The 25,146-nt window shown below is 41.9% G+C and overlaps 1 protein-coding gene across 2 annotated transcripts; it reads right to left on the bottom strand.

Annotated features, from left to right (window-relative positions):
- Nucleotides 1-4,085: 4,085 nt before the first annotated feature.
- Nucleotides 4,086-24,419, bottom strand: LOC311033907 (CCR4-NOT transcription complex subunit 6). Of its 2 annotated transcripts, none has more exons than XM_084041629.1 (12): nucleotides 24,255-24,419; nucleotides 22,425-22,546; nucleotides 22,043-22,229; nucleotides 21,657-21,742; nucleotides 21,092-21,196; nucleotides 20,546-20,614; nucleotides 19,618-19,775; nucleotides 19,327-19,481; nucleotides 15,546-15,700; nucleotides 13,190-13,423; nucleotides 11,845-12,050; nucleotides 4,086-8,992 (listed from the first exon to the last, which is right to left on the bottom strand). In XM_084041629.1, exons 2-12 carry the CDS (start codon nucleotides 22,534-22,536, stop codon nucleotides 8,777-8,779), a joined length of 1,683 nt encoding a protein of 560 aa, XP_083897755.1. In that variant the 5' UTR covers nucleotides 22,537-22,546; nucleotides 24,255-24,419; the 3' UTR covers nucleotides 4,086-8,776. The 2 variants fall into 2 exon arrangements, with proteins under 2 accessions (XP_083897755.1, XP_083897756.1); XM_084041630.1 differs by having other exon boundaries at nucleotides 21,107-21,196; nucleotides 24,255-24,418.
- Between the last annotated feature and the right edge of the window lie 727 nt (nucleotides 24,420-25,146).

Below are 25,146 nucleotides of genomic sequence, written 5' to 3'. Positions count from 1 at the left end.
CACACACACACACACACACACACACACACAGTTGGTCCAGAACTAAGGAGGTACGTAAGGTGTCTAATTGCTTGTCAGAGCTGCCAATCTTAGACATTAATGGCCAATCACAGTACCTCTCTCTGCCAAACCCCTCCCATCAGCCAGATGTGGCGTTACCTTAGTAACAACAATAACACAGATGACCACAACACTGCTTTTCAGAAAGTGATAGGATTAGGCAGCACAGACAGCTGCATTTCCTTACCTAGCAGCATTGTGTTTCAGCCTGGTCTGGTCTGTTAACCACAGGTGACTGCAGTTAATACATTCCACATGTGGCCTGGCTGGACATGTCACCTAACCACCCAGCTCTTACAATGAAAACTCACAAATACGCACGCACGCACGCACGCACGCACGCACGCACGCACGCACGCACGCACGCACGCACGCACGTCCACCTCTAAAACATCACCGTATTGGCCAATAAGCATAATTCCCAGGTCTAATGAAGGACAGGGGCACACACACACATTATATTTTACAACCCAGCAAAAAAAAACAGAAGCGCTTACAAGAACACAAGATATAAGGCTTTCAACAAACCTGCTGTCATTCTGTAAAACCTGTCATAGCACTTGCAAATACGCAAATATCAGAGGTCAAACAAACTGTGAGGTCATGCACCATTTCCACCATACAGTGAATTATAAGAAACCTCTGGAGGTTTCCGGTCTCAGCATGTCTGGTCTGGCAGCGCAGTCTGACACACAGACATATTTCATGTGCTCCTTTCTGGATTTTTACAACTTGAACTCTCAACCATGGAAGCCAAAGAGGTATTCTGAGAGTGTTGGTCGGAGTTGGCTCAGCATCACACAGACTATTGGCCTACAACTCAGAGAGGGAGAGGAAAGAGAGAGAGAGAGAGATGGCGGAGGGAGGGAGAGAAGGACAGAGGGAGTGAGACTGAGAGGGAAGTCTGCATCTGTGAAGTGCTTGGAAGCATGCTGCCACGTCAACACTTGTCTGATACACCGCCAACATTGAGGTGAAAGGGAAAAAACAAAATCCTCTTTCCAAAACAGTGTGCCGAGGCACAGTAGTCGTGAGACAAGTCCAGGAGGTGTGCTTTAAGATTTTAAGATCCAAAAAGTGATGCCTTATTTTGAAATGTATTACCTACCTTGTGCACACTCATTTTGCAATAAAAAAAAAATTGTAACTTCTATACCCCCAAAAAATTATATTATCCACTTTCAACCTGGTTTCCCTATTTTGGACCATAGGCATTTTTTTTTCTTATGTTGTCGCATTGTATTTCAGCATTTTTGTTTTGTTTTATTTGTGAAAGTATTGAATAGGGTTTAAGTGGTTAAGGTTTTTATTTGGCATCAGTAAATAAACAAACCATACAGAACTAAAAACCCATACAGTGTGCACATAGACACACTCCAACACGCACACCCACTGAGACATTACAGACGGGACGGGGGTAAGGGATGCCATGACCTTGGTTGTCTTGTGCTTGATGATGACCTACAAGGTAGCTACGGTCATGGCACCCCCTACCTACAGAACATAATAAATCCCTACACCCCTTCCTGTGCACTTAGCTTAAGTAAACACAGGACCTCCATCCCTCCCTTCCTATAACACTCTGGCCAACACTCCAAGTGTCCTAGACTCTTCTCCCTCCAGGCGAACAGCTTGATTGAATCACATTAGCATACACACCACATACAACACAAGCAGCAGCAGCAAAAAAAATAAAAGTCCTACCTTGAGATGTCTTCTACTCGACCTCTCTCTAGTTCATCCCCGGATGAGCCCTCCAGCTGCGTCTCCAGTCACATCGATTCTCCATACACCTGGTCAGTGGTGGAAAAAGTACTCAACTGTTTTACTTAAGTACAAGTATCAATACTGCAATGTAGAAGTACTGTTACAAGTAATAGTCCGGAATTCAAAATGTACTTGAATAAAAGTACAAAAGTATGGTATCAAAATGTACTTAAAGTACCAAAAGTAAAAGTAAAAAAATGTTTGAAAATAGCAGATCTACAAGCTCACAGCGCGTCGCATTGTAGATCGGCTATTTTCAAATAGCCTATGTATAAAATAGGGCTGAAGTGGTTAATGTATGTTTTATAATGTAATAATTTATATCTGCAAAGTAACTAGGTACTAAAATTTTCAAATAATTGTAGTGGAGTAAAAGTGATGATATTCGCCTCTGAGATGTAGTGGAGTAGAAGTAAAAGTATAGACAATTGGAAATACTCCATTCAAGTAAAAGTACCTCAACGTTATACTTAAGAACAGTACTTGGGTAAATGTACTTAGTTACTTTACACCACTGCACCTGGTTAGCTCGCCAGTACTTTCCTCCCTTGCTGGGAGCTCCCGGTGTCAATGGCAGATAGTGACCGACCAAGCGCCATGCTCCCGGCTGCCATCTTCTCACTCACCCTTGGTAGCCCCCCATACAGATGCTTGTTGGTAACATGCTCCTCTTGGTTGAAGAGGTATCAGGGTACAGCATTCATAGCTGTGTTGGAGATTGGACTCTACAGGACTGAGAAGAAGCTGAGCTTGATATGGTGGGGGGGTTGGACACACACTGGCGTGTGGAGATTCGTACTGCCCGCTCTTGTACCTGTCCTGTGTACATGGCTCCTAGGGTTCCGGAGTAGGTTGGGAGGAACACCATAAGCCTTGAGTGTCAGAAAGAAACAAAGAAAGAAAAGTGACCAAGAGACACATGCATGTATATTGTACCCTTGTCACAACAACTCACTTCCTTCAACAGTAGCCACAACACAACACACACAGGACAGCCTATACGTTAGCCCCTTTCGGGACCCTGTTTACCTTTTTTGTATTTGGGAAGGCGGTATCCAGGGTCCCTTGTCGCTCAAAGCACTCTCTCTCGTAGTCGCGGGTACCACTGTCTCGTCTCGGGCTAATAGCTCGTCGCTTAGAAGTTGCAGAGATTTCTCAAAGGTACCAAAAAGAGCAATACTAACGCGCGGTTAATCTGCATTAATGCGCTCGGATTTAACATTTTTAATAATTTAGTAAAGCTTAATTTCCTCTCTCACACTCTGCTCCACTTCCCATGTCCCGCCTCCCCGCGATGACTGACAAGCTGCGCGTCCTACCCATACCTGTCTATGGTCCTACGGTACTGCCTCTGATTGGCGAGCTCCTACATGCTTGCGTGACAATCACAACTACCTTAAATTGTCACTTACTGTGACCCCCCCCCCCCCCCCCACTCATGCGGGGACACCCCCAGGTTGAGAACCACTGGTCTAGCAGACCTATTTCATGTTCACCCCTGCAGGACAGTGTTGCTTGCAGACAACAGATCTACAAGCGAATCGCATAGTCGCATAATGAATAATTTGACTTTAGCCCATTCAGATAATGCCAGAAACCTATTTGCAGGTAACCATTGTCCCTTCAATTAGACAATATTTTACAGAGAAATAACTTTAGGATTTACTACATGGCCACCAATAGCCGTCACGTGCTCAGGTGTGCCCTTGTGTCATACCCATGCAACTTTGGACAGGTCACTGCTGAAAGTGCGGTAAGTGGTCTAATGGTGCCACCATGAGGATAAAAATGGAAATTGCTTCTAAATTGATGTGTCTTTCCAGTATCACACAGCCATTCGATTTCAAAGTATGGTAGAGACCCAGCATTTTACTTCAGCTATTCAAATTAAAATACATCTTTTACATTATTTAACCTGGTACAAGCATAGCAAGGAAAACCTGGTAGATTTGCTCTCAGGAATGTTTGTAATAGCCATTGAGTTTCGATTGAATATCTTAACATGTTTAACAATATGGCAGTACAGTAATAAAAAGCTCTGCTAAAAGGATGATGCAAAATTGTATCCATTGTACTCAATTCATGATTTCCCTGGTGGAGTATTCTTTGTTGGCAACACAGACAAGTGAATGAACATTATGTCCCTTATAGTTTCTCTATAATACGTAGTTGCCCTAGCCTGGCTCCAGCCCCTGAAGGCGCTATAATAAATATGATAAAATGGAAATATAAGAATTAGATAGACAAGGAAGCAGAAGGAGAATAGATAGATACATTTATTTTCACTATCCATTGCAAAGAAAAAGAGGTGACACAGCTTGAAACAGATAATATAGAATTTATTTTCAACCAGAAGTAGGAAAATACATAGGTAGGTGTAAAGGAAACAAGCAGAACTTGTAGTCAACAGAAACAAAAATAATAAACCAAGTCCAAAGAGCAGAGTGGACGGCTAAAGAATACAACAGAAAGAGCATTGTTTACCATTCAGATTATTTTGATTTGAAAACAGCTGCCTTGATTTCTCAATCTGGGTTAATGGACATTCTACAACATTGTGCAAGTGTGTTTTTTTCTTTTGTTTTATTATATATAGATATATTTCTATTTTTGCTGGTATTTCATGAATGGTAAACAATAGTTGGTCCAGTGCATTAACACAGTGACACAGATCAATATTATATGTACTCAGCTGACTACAGAGACAATCCTGATCATTGAACAACTACCACTAGTTCGGCAGGGAGAAGGAGAATGAGTAAATATACAAGATGGATGGAAAAGAGAGCAGATAAGGTTGGAAGAGAAATGGAATGTGGGAACAAAGATGAAAGGTTAAATAAAGGAAACTCAATATGGGTGAATTGTTGAATTAGCTACCGTTTACTGAGAGAAACACGAAAGGGAAAAAAAACAACCTTTGAATACGGTTCTGGGTATTATTGCCAAGTTTCTGGTAAAGAATGAGCCTGAAATGTGTTTAAGAGTTGAGGGAAACTCAGTTAACGTGGATTACGAATGAAGAATGTAATTCAAGGAAAAGGCAGAGGTACCTTGCTTTCCTTACAGCCCTACATTTCATGGAGACTATGAGCTGACAGTGTGAATATGAAGGGGATTGCACTACATGTAAATAGAGAACAAAACTACAAGCAGCTTTGGTGTGCACCGATACAAAAAGGTTGCAGCCTGGGAAAGAAAAACAAAAATCACCCCTATAATGCCTAAAAAAACAACAACTAATAGACAATGCAATAGTGACGAAACAAAACCTACATGTGATCACTCATTGAAGCTTGGCTCTGTGATTTGCCTGTTTTCTTTCAACCATAAAAGCCACATTTTGAGGGTTCACAAAGTTGGTGTGGGGGGAGCATTCAAATTCAGTGACCATCGATAGCAGCGAGCTAGTGTTACAGATTCAATCACTGTGATGCACAACAACACAGAGTGAGATGTGCTGCATACAGGAGCAGCCTAGCAAGCAGCGGCACAGATTTAGCGTAGTTTGACACAACAGAATTTAAACTCCACCTGAACTGCAGCTCTGCTGTCTTGATTCCCAACGCTGCTAGCACTCTTGCTAGCAACATGCAACTTCCCAAGTAAAGCTGAAAATTTGAATGTCCCTGTCGTGCAAGTTTGACCCCCCCATAGAAATGACACTTGAGTTCTATTCCTCCATTAAGTAATCTAGACTTCATCCTAAGCGACCTCGTCGAAAACATTCAATTTCTCAAGACACAATGTCTCTCCGTCACTTCTACCGAGGATTTGGTACTTTGAAATGGGAGAAAATATGGACAAAAAATAAAAATGCGTCAAAGTAAAAACAATGTAGCAATCATAACACATCATAGAATTCATGATTTTACACAACACCACAATTCAATATTTTGTAGAAAGGAAACATGAGATACATCTTTTATTCACACTTTACAAAAAAAGCTAGTCTTTAAATCTACAATACTAATGCAGTTCAGGAAAAGCTGGACACATTGGTTTCCATTACAAACAAAATAAAAATAAAATAGGGCTCAACGGGACAACAGAAATTGATTTCAGGGCAAAATTTGTGTTTCTATTTACTCGTTTCCCTCTCGCTTTGAACAAAAAATAAAAATTTTCAAAACATTTACATTAGAAATTGATGACGCTAATACCATCATCGTATGGGAAAAGGAGAGTGGGGGGGGGGCTACTATAAGTGCTCATTATTCCACTTTGTTTTGAAAAAGAAAATGGACAATGTCGGTTGTATTAACAGAGTCTCACCTTCGTCAGAATTCACGTGTTGGTCCGAGTGTAAACAAAAACAGATTAATAGCAACGTGTTTATCTGGCCTATCAGAGCAAGAAACAGGCGAGCCCCATTCCCCTCATCCCTTGTTTATCCAAAAGCAGAATACAATGGGCCTTCCACCTGTCCAATAGAGAGGTAGGGGACCACAGATAAATATAGCGGACCTTCTACCTGTCCAATAGGGAGGTAGGGAACCACAGATGAATAGAGTGGACCTTCCACCTGTCCAATACGGAGGTAAGGGACCACAGATGGCACTCTAGCTGCAGTGGGCTGGGTCGGGTACTATACAGTGGTTCAGCAAAGGGATTTTTAAAAACACATGGCTAGAGTAATACAGGTCAACATTGAAGGGGGGGAGGGGGGCGTCTTAAGCCCAATATATACTCCGTGGTACAAGGGTGTCGCTTGCTGAAAAGAGACACCATGGTGCGATGGATTATAGATTAGGTATTAGGGTAAAGGACGGGGTGAGGTCACTGATGGACTGAAGGGGAAGATTGGTGGGATCATGGTGAAAGACTGAGGAACGGTGTTGGGGCAGGAAAAGAGAAGCTGTGCTAAGATACAAGGAGGGCGCAAAACATTCCAGTAGGCGCATTAAAATGACGACATCCAAGTCCAGAGAGGAAAACTAAACAAGGTTTGTGGATATAGCATACCTGATTACTAGAGCTCAATGAATAGGAAGAATATACACATCATAACATTGTCACAGCTCATAAAAAAAAGGAAATCAACATTAACAAAACCCCAAAAAAGGACCAAAAAAAAAATCTTCACAAATGTCTTGACAGTATTTAAAAATAAAATGAGAAAAGGTTGGTCAGGCGTTCGCTGATTGTAAATAGTGCAAGACAACAACTGCTACAGTGAGGCACAATGTTCTGTTTGTACAACACATGAGATCATATGGGTTGCTGGGGTTGTCAGTCATTGCATCACACGTCTCTAGTGTGCATGTATGGTGTTGGGGCGGTGGGGTGCAGACATGAGGTCACTGGTGGGCTTTGACTCATCCTTGTATGTTATTTTGTCTGTACTGGTGGCAGCAGTGTGGATCAATGGCTTTGTTAATGGGTGAGAAGCAACAGGCAGGGTTTACTCAGTGGCTATTTACAGGTAGAGAAAACAAAAGAAAATACTGATTCATTAATAACAGTTCATCTACAGGGAGTGCAAAGTAGTGACAGCGAACGCCTAGAACAACCTCTTCCTACGTCTTTTGTACAAGCTGGTAATATCAATTCATCTCAACATTAAATTGATAAAAATTTAGCCATAGTTTACAATACAATCTTTTTTTTCTTCAAATCTGATCATAATTTACTCTTAGTACAAAAAACGCCAGAAAACAGGTCTTTTGTGGTTCATATACAATCATGTAAAGACTGAATCTAGATTTCTATTCTGTACAAACACTTGTGAAAAAACCCACTGCTTTTGCGTATGGAATTTATGGCTGGGGAAAAGTCACTACTGGCCTCAGAGACAGTGCTACAGATCTGCCTGCAATTAGTTGTTTTTCAGTGTTGTGTGGAGTTGGATGGCAACTCCAGACAGCAAGAGGAATGCTGGTTTTACTCCCATCAGCCACTTCTTACTCTCTGGACAAGAACCTTTACAAATTTGCCTCTTTGCTTTGCCCATCAGCCTAAATCCCTGTGGTACATGGTCTTTATGAGCACAAAAGTATAAGACTAGCCTAGCTTACAACTATACAAGCGGGGTAAAAACAAGTCTGCAAATGGGATGGTAGCCAGTCTCAAATTCTCACAACATCATTCTCTAAGTCACACTGCTCACGTGAAAACAGGCAAAAGTAGTTCTTCGCAGCCGTCAAGTTCTCTAGGCATCTGTGGGTTTGGTTGCCATTGCACCAGGGCCGGGGTCAGAGGTGTAGACTAACTTGTAGCACCGCGGGAGGCCGTGACGACGCGCAAGGCCTCAGCACCACAGAATGACAGCAGGAAATCTCACCTCTTCCTCAAACTGCACTAGGCCCACTTCCGGGGAACACATCAACTACCACATACAGTTGCTGAACCCCAAAGGTAAACCTCCTGCGTCACAGAGAGACTGCCCCAAGCAGGCTAGAGGCCCAGAGAAGTGAGGGGAAAGCAAACCCAAGACGCTGGCAGGTCTGAGACAGACGAGTCTGCTGTCTTTGCTGGTTTGAGATTTGTACAGGACAGACAGACCATCATATTTGTTCCCCCATCACCCTCTGCAATGTTTCCGTTTATCTGTTTAAGCCACACGCTGCCCTACGTGACAAATATGAGTGAGCTACCATCCTATCTAGTTAAGAGACACATAAGCCGTGTGAATGGGGAGGGGGGGGGGTCAGTTGGAGGAAGGGGTGTCAAAACACAAGATAATATATCGTTATACGAACCGGATTGACTCGAGCAGATAAAAAAATTTCAATGAAAAAAAAGGGGGAAAAAAGAAAAGAAAAATAGAACATCTATAACATACGAAATCCCTGTCGGCCAGATCTCACTGTACGTTTATTTTACAGGTTGTGTTTTTTTGTCTTCCTCCTGCAGTGCGGGGAGGGGGAAGAGCTGGTAGGTAGGGGGAGGGGGGGCGCTCAGGCTGCAACCCCACCACCCCCCACCCCTTGTGGTGTGGAGGGCCTCACTACCTGCGTGCAGGCAGGTGGAGCCCATTGACCTGGGGGGGTGCGTTCGGCAGGAGCAGCTCCAGCTGGGAGAAGAGGGAGAAGTGGTCGGAGGGGATGTGAGGGTGAGGGCAGCCGCTGACATTGTTTTCTATGAGCCAGTGGGGGTCCAGGGGCCCCAGGGTACCCAGCACGTTCAGATGAGGCTTGGAGTAGAAAATGTAGTCGATGACACCCTGTGTAGATAGATTGAGAAAGAAAAGAGTGAGTGAGACGCAAGATTCGCCTCAGGTTAAGATGCTCTAAGTGCAAGCAGCACTGAACGAGCAACAGTATAGCTATTTAACCCCGAGTTCATTTCAACACTGACAGTTGGTACTAGCGATGTTTACAGTTCATTGTCATCTTTCAACACAGAACCGGTACTAGCGATGTTTACAGTTCATTGTCATCTTTCAACACAGAACCAGTATTGAATCCAAGTTATTCTTTCAACACAGATAGAATCAGTGCTGAACTCTAAACCAATTCTTTCGCCGAACTGACCCAGAGATTGACTCTCAAACCTTTCTTTCAACACAGACAGAACCATTAGTGAACTCTGAACCAATTCTACTAGACAGACTGTACTCTAACCATTTTTTCAACACAGAACCATTACTGAACTCTGAGACCAGTCTATCAAACTGCACTCTCAAACCAGTCTTGTTGTCAACACAGACAGAACAATTAGTAAAATCAAATCAACAGCCCATTTCTTCTACGACAGAACCAGTACTGAACCAACAGAACTAATATTCAACTCTAATTCTAATTAAAGTATTACATCAAGGTTAGAAATTCATCTCATTCACATATTGTATCCAGGTTAGAAATTCCAGTATTGTGACAACACTGCCATGGAGATCATCAAGTCAATGGCAACATGGACAATTAATTGATCTTCATGTGATGTCGATCTGGGCAGGATACAAAGACAGTTTGACAGCACCTTGGACAATGTGTGCTGGGCAAATTAAACATAGGGCGAGTTCTTTGGCCACAATTCAGCCATCATTTTTATGAAAACACCTTTGCCTTTCAGTTCTGAATCACTAAAAACTTAAAAGGCTGTGCTTATTCCAAATATATATATGTTTTTTAAATTATATAGCCTCCTTTTAATAGGCTTACGTAATTAAGTGGTTTAACAATACAAGCCCGGACTTGTCCAGAGAACGGATATGAATCGCTCCGAGCTGCATGCTGTGATTGAATAGATCAGTTTGACTAATACAGGGAGGTAAGTAAAGATTGTTCTGTCAGATTCATTAAAGCCTACACTTTTGTAACGTTTCTATTTAACATTAAGGTACACTTTCTTTTTTTTTTACAGTGAAGTGAAGGACACTTCAAATTTAACATCACTTTTTCAGTCGAGTGTCTGCCGTCATTACCAAATAGATTGCCCGTTTCAGCTTGACCCGTTATTTTGAATAGATCAAAGTGACGACACGGGATTGTACAGTGTTGTTCTACTGAGCGAGTTGGGGGCTGTCTGTCTCCAGACCTGCCAACATTGGGAAAATGTTTTTCTCGTGCGCAGCGTTTCTGCGTACGGCGCTGTGCTTGAACACGGTCATTTCCCAATAGCCTTCATATCAAGTTATTCAACAATAAATCTGCATTTTTGGGGTAATTGAAATATTGTGATACCATTATCAATTTGATGTTGAAGTTAGTTCTTAATCAAATATAAAACCGAATCCGATTTATCCGTATCATGCATCCTCAATGCACATGTAGGCCCAGTAAATGTTTGCATGTACAAGATACAGCGTTGCTGTAAACTGGCCACCACAGTCACATTTTAGTTTCACCTTTTCGTTCTGTCAATATTACGTTAAATTAACATTGATTTGACATTTGTGCATCAAATCACAATCGGCAACGTCTGCATTGAGATGCAGCCAAGAATCTGAATTATTTTCTTCCACCTCTAATGAATTTGTCATGCTACTGCAATACATGAGGAAAATGTGGGGCCATCATCCTTCAAAAAGATGGATCCAATCATAAGTGGCACTTTCAACAACAATGATCCAAAGGATACAAAGCAAATTCCACAACAAAGCAATCCACAACATAAGCTGAAAAATAATAAACGCAGGTTATGGAAGAGCAAAACCAAATCCAGATATTAAAATGCAAATGTTGTGGGGGGGGATTTAAGTGGGCCGTAGACACAAAAAGCCCCAAACCCACAGTTGAAGGAGTTCTGTTCTAATTCCTCCCATTATATGCAAGACTGACAATGAACATCTAAAAGGACTGCTACAAGGTACAATACCAACTATGGAACATTGAGTTTTTTTCCCACATGAGAAAACCATTCATCTTAAAATCTCTGCCAAATAAATCATTGCATAGTCATCATCAGCTTTAGAAAGGCACCAGACAAGCACCAATACATATCACTCACTGGCCATTCACAGATTCTACCAAATATGCTACAAGACGACAAATTTCCACTTATTCCAAGTCTAAACATGTTGATTTTCATACAGTGCTAAAATAAATTAGGGAATCCAATGACTGTCTCGAACATCTAACAAACAGAGCTCTGATAATGGCTGGCAAGTACACCACGAGTCATAGTCAATGGACATGCCACGGCACCAGTGTTGAAATGAGGATGATTTCCATTAAGTCTATATGTTTTAAAAATCACTAGACCATACCCGGTCGACGCATCCGTGGGGGGATATGCGCACATGATCTGGCAACCCGGGAGGCAGTTCGTCCCATAGCTGGGCAGCCCCGTAACCATGGCGACAGTGTTTGACACAAAAACGCTAATAAGAAGCTGAGATTTGGTGAAATTGAAAAACGGGCTTCACAGTTAAGTTCAGATGGTAATGGTCAATGGCTGTGTGCAAAATCAGAGCAATTGGTCCAGCCACTGAGGAGAACCGGGTAGCTTCACCTACTCCCACTACGCCCTTCACTACTCACTACGCCCTTCACTACGCCCTTACTAGAATTATAGTATGATGTGGCGAGTTATTCACAGCTCTGTTAATGTCAATGATATAGTCAGCACAGGTACCTTGAAGTCGAAGGTGTAGTTGGTGTAAGGCATCGGGCCGTTCTCGTAGGCGCTCTTCAGCTTGAAACCGTGGGTGATCCTGCCATTGGACGACGTGCCGTTCTTGCCGTTGCAGTTGAAATTGATCAGGCTGTCGTTGTAGCGCAACTCCTTGAAGTCCTTGTGGGTACAGTCCACTCCACCCGTGCTCAGGTACTCCACCACGCCTGGACAGGAAGAGTAAGATGGAGGTCATGTTAACCCGAAATAACCATGTCACAATATTCACGCGACCGTAGTGTCATGAAACGCACATGGGAACAGAAAACCTCCCTTTTACCTTCAGTTTCCACTTCGATGTTTAGCAAAATGTATTTCTGTAAAGTCTTTCCCCTAGGATGAAGTTGTAGCAGCGGCAATTAATATCTTTCTTGCACGCGTGCCATCAAAATAAGTCTGTCAGGTGTCGGAGATTGAAATGTGTCACGGAGTCAGGGTAGCCCTGTGGACCGCCTCCAGGCAAAACACTCAGTGCATGGGCAATACCGAGGATTCAATTTTTTTGTATGCGAGACTATTAAGATGATCTTACAAATGTTTATTCACAGAAGTTTCCTTGCATATTCCAATCAAATTATTACGTTTTCTTTAAGGCTTGCATCGCGACACGATAACCTGCAAATTTGTTCTTTTTGGGAGGCGATGCAGTGTGAAGGAGTTAAGTTGCAAGACTCTTGAATATTCACATAATATTCAAACATTGATCGTTGCGTGTGCTCAGAGATTTGGAATTTGGTTGTGTGCTCAGAGATAACAAGAAAAATGCTGACAAATGCCTAAAATGTCTATTAACTGATAGCGTAAAGAGAACACAGAGCTGTCTGAGTTTATATTTCAGCAGCAGCACCGCTGTGGAAAATATGTAGGGTAAACAATGGGATATATATATATATATACATCTTTCATCCGTAGAATAAACAATTATTAGCTTCAAGGCAATCAATGGATCAGATTGATTATGACTTTATTATCAGCGTATATCAATTCATTTTAGAGGCTTTTAGGCTTGGGCAGTATCATATCAAGCTTTTACGGTCTGTATTTTTTGCCCTAAACTTTATACAACCTCACGTTTTGTCAATCACCTCTACCGAAATACAGACTTCAACGGGCAAGATTACTTTAGAGAGCATTTAGAAATACAGACAGAATGATTTTCAGAACCATCTAAAATACAAAAGCGACTTTACTAACACAAATGCGGTCATATAATCCGGTGAAATGTCACGAAGGTGTTGGAAAGAAACCCGATCATCAATCCTATATTCAATATATTCCAATATGTTCAATAGTCCACCTCACTCACCAGAGTCAGGCAGGGAGTTGAGGTCAGCACACAGCACCAGAGGGATGCCGTTGGTCTCACCAGAGACAGACGAGAGCTTTAGGCTGCGTGTGGCCTTGTCCACAATGTTCTTCACCTCTGACAGGAACATCACGGTCTGGACCAGCTTGACGTCAGAGTACTCTGGGTCCCAGTGCATGTGTGCGTTGGCTACCAGTAGCAGCTGCTTCTCCATGCCATGGAGAGACTTCCCCGCTAAAGGGAAGAATGACAAAAGAACGGCATGAAGCAGAGTTTTAGGACAGGATAGGAACAATACGGAGTTGAAGTTGCTTATAACGTATACAATTTCAAAGCATATAGTTTTACTCGATTGTTTTAACTTTTTACGAAATTCGAAGACAATAAAAAATCCTTTATATTAAGCAACAGTCTGCTCCACAATGGAGAGCAGAAAACAAAGTCTGATCATTGGAATTACACATGCCACCAAAGCAATTGTCAACACAAATGCCAAAGAAATTGTCAACATGCAAATTTGTTTCCCTTTATTGTGCAACTGTGTAATAAGAGTCTGTTGACAAAGTAGCTGGCCTGGCCATGCTGTAATGTAGACCTACACAAGCAAGCTAGTGTGCAGGAAAATGTTTATGTGTTGCCTGGCAACTAACCTCGGATCCCAGCCTTGCTTTCTCCGAAAGAAAGCCTGGGAATGTTTTAGTGAAAAGTGGATAGAAGAGGGCGGAGCTGCTGACATGCATACCAGGCTGGCAACACGTCACCACTAAAGCTGTGACCCTTCTTACAGGGGGCATCTCTCCATTGTAAACCTATGCAATCTGACCTAAATTTGTACCATGCCGAGACTATGTTTTACTATGTTACTGTCCATCCTTCCATGTATCCGTGTGTGTGTGTGTGTGTGTGTGTGTGTGTGTGTGTGTGTGTGTGTGTGTTCGTCTGTCAGTCTGCCAGCTAATCTCCGGCACCGTTGGACTGATTGGCGTGAAACTGTGCACGGACTGCTTGGAGGCCAGAGCAGAACCACTGCCCCAAATGTTTCACTTATAGGCCCCGTTTGTGCCAGATTACATTTTCTGCCATATTGAGTTTTCAAATCACACTTTTTTTCTACATCTCCTACAGACTTAACAAATCGTTACACGTAATCTCTGGGGTCATGTGATCAAGATTGATACGTTTTATTTTTCAGATCCCATTCCAAGTGGCCATGACCAAAGTTAGCTAGCCCTGGGTAGGCAACCCGGCCTGGCGGAGAACTGTATTCTATGAGCACACTTTCTAGTTTATTATATTAACGTCAAGCTAGAAATATTCAGAGCATTTCCATACTAAATTGTTAATGTTTTGTCAAGTATTAGTTGAGAACGACAGCTTTGTTTAACTACAGCACAATTGTTCCAACCTGCTGACGTCACGTCAGATAACCTCCGCAGTCCATAAGTCTGTCTCTGGATGCATTTACACACAAGCACATATTAATTAAAAAAAGATAAAATAAATGCAGAGGAACAGATGTCAACAAGATGGGCGGACTGCGGAAGTAATCGGACCTGACATCAGCAGGTTGGAGCTGTAAACAAAATTCTTTAGTATTATGAAATGATAGGTTTAAAAAGGAGAGATCATGCCTCCGAGAAGGGGCACGGCTTTGGCGGCGACGCATTTGCCGGTCTCATCTATAGCGGGGGAAGGGCTCTCCAAGGTGACAACAATAGTCTATATTAAATATACTACTACTAAGTACTCAGTGAAACAAATATGGCGACTGCAGCAAGTAACGCCAACAAAAGCTGTTGTGTCATTTTAGTTTATGTTGTAAGGTGCATACATCAGGCAATGTTTTAAAACATTTCTCTTTCAATTTTGCTGACAAGTTTGGTTCACACCTGGTCAGTATAACAGACAGACTCTGGTCTTGTCGCAACTTAATTACAGTTTAGTCATCCCCAGCGAGTGAGCTGCTCATTCTACCCACTGTTTCAAATGAAAGTTTCACCAGGCCTCCATTCAGAATGTACTGGAGGGCTGCCCAAAAAAAGTCCAGTCGCGGAACTATGTATTGGTGGAGCCAAATATTAATATAATAAATACCTGTTGTCGCTTATTACCGTAAATCAAGAAAAGCCACTTGTAGAATTGTTGTATAAAAGCAATAACACTTTCATAGTTGTGCTGTTGTACTCAATAGCATGCTTCAGACCGTATCACGGCCCTGTGTTGATGTGCAGAACAGCAGCACTCCCTAATGCGCTGATATTTCTAACATAGTGTCTAACGAAATTCTATAGTTACTTTATAGTTACTCTGCACCCAAACAAAATGCCCAGAAATTCACAATAGGGTTCCTACTCACAGGAGAGCTCCATCATCTCCTTGCGGACCTCGAGTAGAACCGCCACTCCAATGTTGTCCTTGGTCATCACTCTGTTCAACATGGCCTCGGAGCCCTCGGAGTTAGCCATAGCCAGCTGGTTGAACTCCACCGTATGCTTCTGCACCACACTGAACCTGGAGATGGCAGTTAGAAGCACTGCAGTTAGAAGCAGACAGATCGGGAACGTCTCAGAAGTTCAGAAACATCATGCCCTCTCTAGATTAAGTGCTTTCACACTTTCATGTGCTGGGTTAATGCAAGCCCGAGGCTAAGGATCGCCCAGGGCTGGCTTAGTCCATGTTCAAACATTTGTGCTTTAGTACAAGCCCTGGGCTGATTTGACTGTTCATTAAGAATTCTACAGTTAAGCACTGACCCCCTTTCATACTAGGCTTTTTAAGCTAGTCATGTTTTCAAGATTTTGAGGTCAACCCCAACAAGTCATTGTTATACGACATGGCTTTCTATAAGCAAAGTGTTGAGCAAAGGTTTCACAACTAGTGGACAAATAACTGAGGATGTCTAATGTAAAGAAGAAAGGAGTTGGATTGAGCTCACTGTAAAAAACATTTCTTTTTTGTTGCTGAAATCATAAAGTTGTGTGAGCTTTAGGAGCATGTGGTGTTGCATTGTATGAGTGTTGTGCGAGACAGAAGTGGCAAATAAAGCTTTAACATTTGTCTTGTCCATGTTTCTATGCAAACTTTAGCCTCTTGTCCACTTCCTGCTTTGAGCGACAATGATACAGGGAGTAAAGAGAAACAAGGCTGTCTTGACAATTCCACTCCGCCTAGTTTAGATATCCAAAATTGTCTGGTTTTTAATGCACCACCCATGACAATATTTCCACTTGCACACAATAGAAGACTCAAAATCTACTGGTTGGACTGCCATGAAACTTGCTGTGTACATTCAGGCTTCCGGCTTCCTGGAATATGACCCTAATCTTTTGAGTGACCCCTTGACCTTTCCAAAAGTCAAGTCAATTTTAATTCCACGTTCGGGACAACGTTCAGGTGTACAAAAGATAAATCTAATTGCCGATATCCATTTTGCTGATCCATTGCCTTTCCTCTCGCACCACACTTGAGCTAAACAATTCTGACACACATTACTTATTAACCACGCAATGTTGTTTAGCCAACATTAACTATTATTCAGTCAAGTTTGGCAACGTATTATGAATGGAGTTGCATACGAATGCTACTGATCAATAAAAAATAAAAGTATAGCAAGGCTGTGTGTGTCCCTGTTAAACATTTAACAGTAAGCAATCAATAGTTTCCACATGTTGATATGGCCTCCATGATGCAGTGTTCTCTATGAATTGTTATGGTAGCAATATGGTTGCCCCAGCCTAAATGGAGAGATATAAAGTTAGATATAATTTATAGCGCTACCCATCTATTATTTTATATCTATAGTCCTGCACCTTGCAGAATCCAAATTATTTGTATTGCCAGGTATGTTTACAAATACAAGGAATTTGTATCAGCATGGCTGGTACATTGCACTGACTGCAGTATAAATGCATTTTGTATTATTTACTCAAACATAAATGTGTCCATAGAGGGTAGTACTAGTAGCAAAAACATAACAAAAAGGATTATGAATAAACTACCACATTTATAATTATCATACTTATTGTATTGAATAAACATCAACCAATAGCAACCACCAAGTTGATTAATTTCTCAGGTGATTAATAATCTATGTGAAAGTAAGCAAAACATCTCAGAGCCTAGTTTGATTACGCTCCTGCAGACCTCACCAATCGAATAAAATTAAATTCAAAATGATCACAGCTTAGATTTGACAACCAAGCAGAGTCAGCAAATGATGGGATTGGGAAAATTATGTCACTTTTAGCCAAATACCAGTTCAAGAGAACACTAAAATGGCCTATTGAGCCCATTTAAGGAATGGCACAATACCAGTAGATCAGGATAAGGAAAAATTATCCCAACTGAAAAAAGAAATGAAAACAAAACTACAAAATATTCTAGGAGAGGTTAAAGTTTGAAACATGCCTTTAGCAGGAGGGAAAACATGAGAACTATTCTTTCGAAAACTTAAAATATTAAAATCATTCCCATTCCTCAAGCATACAGCTTGTTTAGAATGCATATGCAAGGGTTTTAACTGGAAAAAAAAGAAACGTTTTTTTTTCCATCGGATGAAATCACAGATGAATCATGATGAAACACTGTTTGTAATTATGCCCAGTCTCTGTATATTTTTGTGGGAACGGAAAAATAAATGATTTGATCTCTCTCACCCTTCGTATCTCTGCCTCTCTCGCTCTCAACCAGTTGTGCCATGTGATTTCAGCCGCTGCCTAGGTAAATTGCGCAGCCTGTCAAAAACAGACTTGCGCGCCCCCCCCCCCCCACAATATAGGGCCACAGACACAGGTTCCCTTTCCATAACTTTTGGATCTATCAGCCATCATATAACGGAGCAACAACTAGCGCAGTGTGTTAATTTATGTAATTAATTCCATAAGTTAATTAACACCGTTATTGCATCGTTGCATTGGTTACCTGCTCATTTTAGAATTGATTTGCATGTTTCACTGATAGCATTTGAAGCTCAGATGGGCGTGGCTCCCAGTTATATTTTAGACCTTTGGCTGGTTTGCTCCCAGAACCTGAAGTAAATCCGGTCTGGTCGTTCCTAAATCCAGATTAACAAAGCAGATCAAACACTTGCCATCAGGGACCTAACTACGCTTACCTCAGGGGAGCTGATTGTCAAAGTCCATTTCTAACTGAACGGCCATAGCTCTTGAATGGAGGATCGCGAATGGATTATTTTTTTCCCTCTCTACTTTGACAACCCTGTGCGTGCGTGTCAAAGAGTTAAGTTGAGAAAAGTGCTATACAAATAAAGCCAATAATTATATCACGACACAAGTTACACCCCAAGATGAAGACAGCGTTAATGTCAAATATTCATAGAATCCCAACAATAACGTTATGCAATGGATCCAGCAGAAAAAACAACACGCTCAATTGTTAAGTGTTGCGTATGCATTTCACTGCTCTTAAGAAGCCATTGTTGTTATAATGGTGAGGGTAAAATAAATTGCTATGGCAATGTACCAGCTGCTACAAACAGTCTACACCACATTGATTTTATCAATGATTAGCAAACGCATCAACCACAGCAATTAAAAATACATTTAAAAACAGTCTAAAAATTATGCTAAAATATATTACTATGTGGAGTCATTGTATAGTCACTGTAGGATTAACACCCATTGTTAATACTAGTGTAAACGTGAAAAACATAGTGCCAACTTTTCACTTAGATTTGGCCTGCGTGTAAAGAGTGCACGTGGAAATTTGGGACAAATGGTGGCGCTAGAGGAAAGGCCACAGGGTCATTCAAATCAGTAGGGTTAATCCTGTGGCGAGCACGAAAAAACAAAAACAAAAAATCCATGACAATACGGCCAGTAGTTTAAGATGTCGTTTTGGCCCAAAGTCGTGGACAGACAAACCGAGCAGCAGCCGAGCAAACCTTCCAGCCCCACCATTAACAGGGCAAATAGATCTCAGTGCTGCTGCCAGGCTTGTCTACTTACCCAAGACTGAAAATGCAAATGTACGGCCTGTCTTATGATCCTTTTCTGGGTATCAGTGTCATGCAACTTTGATTATTCTGCTTGCTGCTCTGCTTGAAAAGGCACTTTTTGCCCGTTATAGGTCAAGTTTAGGTTTATGTTGGGAGATTTAAAACAATTACAGCTGCATACTTTTCTGTCTTGTAGAAAACTGCACAACCGTCCACGTGTTTGCGGTCCGACTCAGACATGGTCCTTGCCCGTGACTTTGAACTGAAGAATCCCTCATAACCCTGCTCCTTTAGCTCAGGCAGGAAGAAGCTGTAGTACTGCTCTGTCTCCACTTCCTGAAATCACATTAACACACCTCATTTCATATCAGATTGTTGACACCTGATTGTAAAGCTAAATGTATTCTCCACTGCACTTGGCGACAACATAAGAATGTTGTTCACCAACTGTTATTTGACATCCACTGCTTACCTGCAAGCTGATTATGTCTGCATTGCAGCCCATGATCTCCTGCATGATGGATTTCTTCCGGTACTCCCAGTTCAGAGCCCATGATGGGCAGTAGCCATATAGCTGTCGTGTGGCATATTTATCACATAGCACATTGTAGCACATCACAGAAAACAACGCTGAAGGGAGACAAGAACAAGTGTTTCGTCTTAGAGCCATTTCATATTTTCAAGTGCACAGTGATGGATAGGGCTGTCCCCATCAGATACTTGGATCGATATCGGCCCGATTTTCAGCACAAAAAAAGTGAATCGGACTGCGTGGAAAAGAATCCAATCCAAGCACTTTACTCTAGTAGTCCACTCCAGCACTTCAATCAAGAAATGTTAAAGATGTCTTACACAAGTTCTTATTATTCATTTTGTTTAATGCTGCAGTTAGATTTTACATTTTAAAGTTGAACCCATTGGTTAATAAAGGGTTTTTCTCATAACGTGTTGTGGACTATTATTCTGGGGAAGTACATTTTGCTTTCTGAGTGATATCACTTGATCAAGACTTTAACATTTCAGAGTACGAAATAAGTAATAAAGTAAAGATGACAAGTATTCTGCCTGCCTGATATCAGTCAGAATAGAGACAGAAATACGTGCTGTATCGGATTGATATCGGTATCGACCTAAATAAAATAAAAGCACTGCATCAGTATTGGCCGATACTCAAGGCTGTAATATCTGTAGTGAAAAGTTATGGAAGTAGTGTTTAACCCTGTAAGCCCTATTTCCAAACACTTTGAATCTACACGCTCACAATTTGTTGAGAGACTATAGATCTGTCATTTTCTAAAAGAAATTAATCACACAGGTAAAAAAAGCAACACTTGTATTGGTTAGGTAACTGACAGCACTGTGTGTGGCCGTCACACACACAATGTCAGGTTGGCCATTACCTGAGGGTCGTGTTCGGTCAGGTTCCTGGAGTTGGATCCATGACCGAGCCGGAGGCTGCTCTGAAGGTACTGAAGAGGGGGAGAGGAGAGCTCAACATGGGCAGAACAAACATGGATATATAGACTGCGTCTATGACATGTAAACTACATTTTAAACTTTGCGGTCAGGAATTCTCGCCTAGAGGCTATCATTTTCTGAGCCTAGAGAGCTCAGCCTGAAGGCTATAATTTTCTGAACAGCAATATAATTAAAATCACTAGTTATTGAGGGCTAATTAAATCAAGACAAATGAGACAACTCTAGGGTTCCCTGTTTCCCTTGCCTAACCAGACTGTCAATTATCCAGTGGTTTTCAACCTGTGGGTTTGAAAAGGTTCCCTGTGATTTGTGGGTGGTGCCCAGTTCAAATATGATTTTGGGGGGGTCCCCAGTTCAAATATGATTTTTCGGGTGGGTCACGGCCTGAAAAGGTTGAGAACCACTGAATTAGAAAACATGCTTAGAAAACATGCTTCATTTTCAATTGACATCCACAGAGGACTCACTGCGCTTAATTGCACCTGCCAGATTGTCCAACAGGTAGTTGAGCAGTCGCCGCGTGCCGTCAGGTTCCTGGTAGAGGCTCAGGATTTCTTGTGCAAGTGGATTTCCTGAGGAGAGAGCAAAATGTGTTGCATGATCTCCAGCCAAACAGAATAATAATGTAATTGATTAGGGATGGGACAATAATTGTTAATTGTGATAAGAAACCGCTCATAGTCGTGTCACAATAGGCGCGGAGAATTTATGGTGAAATTGTCCTCCGTCATACACTAGGGTGAATTAGCTTTTGTTGACCTGCAAATTCAGTACCACTTAAACCTCTATACTTGATAAAACGGACCTTTAAAGAGCGCATTTGGTGCACCATTTTCACTCTACAACACGTTGTGTGCTTTTAGATCGGCTATTTTTGGCTAAAGTTCCCCCCAGAATAGGGATGCTGGGAGTTCAAGTGGTTAAAAAAGCGTAATTTTAAGTTTTGTTAATCACAATTATGTTAGCCACAATAATCGTGACATGTAATTTTCATATCGTTCCATTCCTATAATTGATCGTTTAAGCACTCACCTTTCAACCCCAGTGTTTGTAACTGAAACAGTTTCCCCAATTCGAATGGCAGAACCCGCAACTGGTTGTTATTTAAAAGAAGTTCCCTGTTGAAGACAAGAGGGAAGATATAGGAATCAAAAAGGTGCCCTATGGAGGAGGACGTAACTACCTCCTCACCTTTCACAGGCATTATCCAGCAACAAACCTCCATGACAACAGTGTCAAAGGATCTATGACATGCCCAGGCCATAATTCAAAGTCCCTAACATTATGGATATCATGTAGCATATCGCACTAGAAATCTGGGTCAACTGCATAAAAGCTATTCCATTCTCTTTTCCACTGAACAATAAAGCCTTGCCTAATTAGTGGGGGATGAATTCAGATATTTACAGTCGACTCACCTGAGAGATACCATGTTGCCGAGCTCTGCCGGCAGGCTCCTGATCTTATTGGACGAGAGATCCAGGTACACCAGGTTGTGTAGTTTGGCAATGTCGGGTGGGATGCGTGACAGGCAGTTGTCACCGAGGTGCAGGGCAGTGAGGTGGGTGAGAGTCCACAGGTCTGGGCTGAGACTCCTTACTCGACCTGTCAGGAAACATGGAAGGTAGACAAACATGCACAGGAGAATGAGGTCCCTGGTTGACAACTATGCATTTGTGTGATTCAAGTCAGGAAAACTTTTATGGATAGTAAACAAACTGTGAGTCATAGTGTCATGATGCACTTCCCAATGAAAATGTAACCAGTGCAAGTGTCCCTTCACCACATCCATGGACTCACCGCTGATTTCAAGCTCAGCCCAGTATGACTTCTTCCCATTGGCTGCTTCCTCACTAGACATAATGGTGTACATCCGCCTAGGGTCTGGCGGGTCATATTTTTCCTTGGGCATTCCTGTAACACTGTGGGAGTGAAGTTACATTGATTTCATTTAAAAGCAAGCCAATCACATAAGGACTTCAGTTATGACACACCAAGCATTTTATGTGTCACAACCCATATATACACAGGAACACAATTCTTTAGTTTCGTCTATTTCAGCAACAAATGGCAATTCCAAAAGCCAACATCCCATGTTTAAATGTGAATACACAGTACCAGCAGGACCACCTGGTGTCAATATTGTACAGGTGAAGAAATCCAGTTCAGACGTTTTGAATCACAACCATCATGAAGTCAGGCAAAGCATTCAAAGCACAACTATACAAAAAGTCGAAATACTGTCAAGTTAAAACATGAACGTCAAGGCATTAGTTGCAATATAGTCCAATTAACATTTAACCAGCTTTGTTGCTATGAATGGTGTCCGCTTAGTTACATAAGAGTGAAGGAGAAGAAGTGATATCATCACAACAACAATCCTTTACACATCAAATGTAAAGAGCAGGGCTGTTAACAAACGGACTAATAAGGACACACGAGTTTGCCAATTGCAAAATATGGCTAGTTTTTTAAATAATCGTTTGCCTTCTCGCTGTAGCTAAGCTAGTTAGCCTAGCCTCAATGGTGTGTGAATATAACACTAGTTTCACAGGCACCAAAGCAAGGAGGCAAACAAACGTTAAAAAAATACACATAAGGGCCAATTAGCTGCCGTCTGCGTCACCAAATGGCGTGAATTAAGAGGAAAATACAACGTGAAAAAAGCCAAACGCACATTTTGTTGTTTATGTAATTCCAACAACAACACGGACTTGCGCATTAAGAGCTGCTAGGCCCAGAGAGCCAAGCATTGACATCACTGTCTGCTGTGAAGCAAACCAGGGTGCTACTGCTAACGGGTTAGCCACATAGATATAGGCTAAGTTAGCCTACAACTAAAGCTAACAGCTACAGCTAACGGGTTAGCCACATAGCTAGTTAGCCTACAGCTAAAGCGAACACAATGCAGCTAGTGTTGCCAGATTGTGGCGAGAAACAAGCAACCAGTTCTGTGAAAACAAGCCCATAGGAAGCGACACATGAGCACTTCAAATCTATATTCATCAGCCGTTTGAAAACAGCCAATATACAAGCTTTTTCCAAAAAAAAAATCTGTGGGGGGGGGGGGGGGGGGGTGACATTTTTAGAATAATTAAATTAATTTAAAAAAAAACACAGAAATCTGGTATGGGGGTCCCTGGCACTAAAAATGTTTCAGATGGGGGGTCCGTGTGGAAAAATACCTGTTAGTGTGAGGGTCCTTGACATGAAAATATTTAAGAACCACTGGTTTAAACAACATTAGGAAAAAGCCCAAACTAACAACTACACTTTAGAAACCACCACCAATATTTACAAGCAACTTTCACAGAAAAACAGGCCTATAGACGCGTATAGTAACCGGACATGGCAACCCCGAATGCAGCCACACACAGCAGTCAGGCAGAACTGAACTGTTAGCTTAGCTTAGCGTCGGCTAACTCGCCTAGCCCCCACAAGCTAACGCGTCTTCTTAAAAAACATTTCGGAGCTGACCCGACTTTTCATTCACAAATAAAAAAATGAAACAACCGTCGCTTCGAAAAAACAAAAACGATTTAGACATTTTTAAACATTTTCCCGTCCCTGGTTGTTGTCGACAATGACGATAACAATAATAAATAGTTTAAAATGCTGTTTTTCTTTTACCTGCAAAAGCATAACCACCAGATCGAGAGGACTGAGTGAGTGCGTGTTCTGTTCTCTTTTGTTTTCTAGCTCTACTTCAGGCTCGTTTCCGCTGCTGTATCATGGCGACTGTCTCTCTGCCAATGATAGAGCCTCACTTATAACCTGCGGTACCACGGTGTCGCCGCTCGCCAAGAGAAGAACAGATCTACAAGGCTTCGACGCGGTCGCGACGCGACTCGCCGTGTAGCTTGTAGATCTGTCCTTTTTTGGCAAGCGACACCCTATGACCAGTTGTTGCCAGGTGAGAGAAATAAGCAACCCAGGTCTGTGAAAACAAGCCCAAAAGGAGCGATATGAACGCGTTAAACCTGTACATCGGCTATTTTTATCTACAAGCTCAGCTTTAGATCTAATACAAAAAATAAAAAAAAGTGGAACACAAATCTGGCACAAAACATTTTCAGACGGGGGTTAGGGGGCAAATACACATTACATTTGAGGGTCCATCATGACTTAAAAATATTTGAGAACCACCGGTTTAAATATTAATTAGCCCAAATAAGCAACTACACTTTAGAAACAAGCCCAAAAAACTGCAACCCGCAAAAAACAATATTTACACGCAACTTCACAGAAAAAGAAGCCCAAAGTCGCTTATAATAGGCGGACATGGCAACGCTGACCCTAACAACGCTCCATACCATTGGTCCGCGGGTCCAGCCAGCTGTTGTTGGAGCAAGTAGTAGGGGGAGGCTGCTGGAGCCTGGACTGACTGATAGAACTGCACTCACAGAAGCCTACCCTTAACCCTAAACCTGACCCCAACCCCAAATTCTGTGAGTGCAGACTGCAGAGTGTAGTAGTTCTGTCAGTGAAGGCTCGTCCTGGTCTGCAGTGACCCATAACTGGA

This window comes from Gymnoscopelus microlampas (assembly GCF_963454915.1).
Source record: "Gymnoscopelus microlampas genome assembly, chromosome: 18".
Classification (NCBI taxonomy): Eukaryota; Metazoa; Chordata; class Actinopteri; order Myctophiformes; family Myctophidae; genus Gymnoscopelus; species Gymnoscopelus microlampas.
The sequence above is the reverse complement of the archived record's forward strand: the minus strand, read 5'-3'. Positions and strand labels throughout refer to the sequence as shown.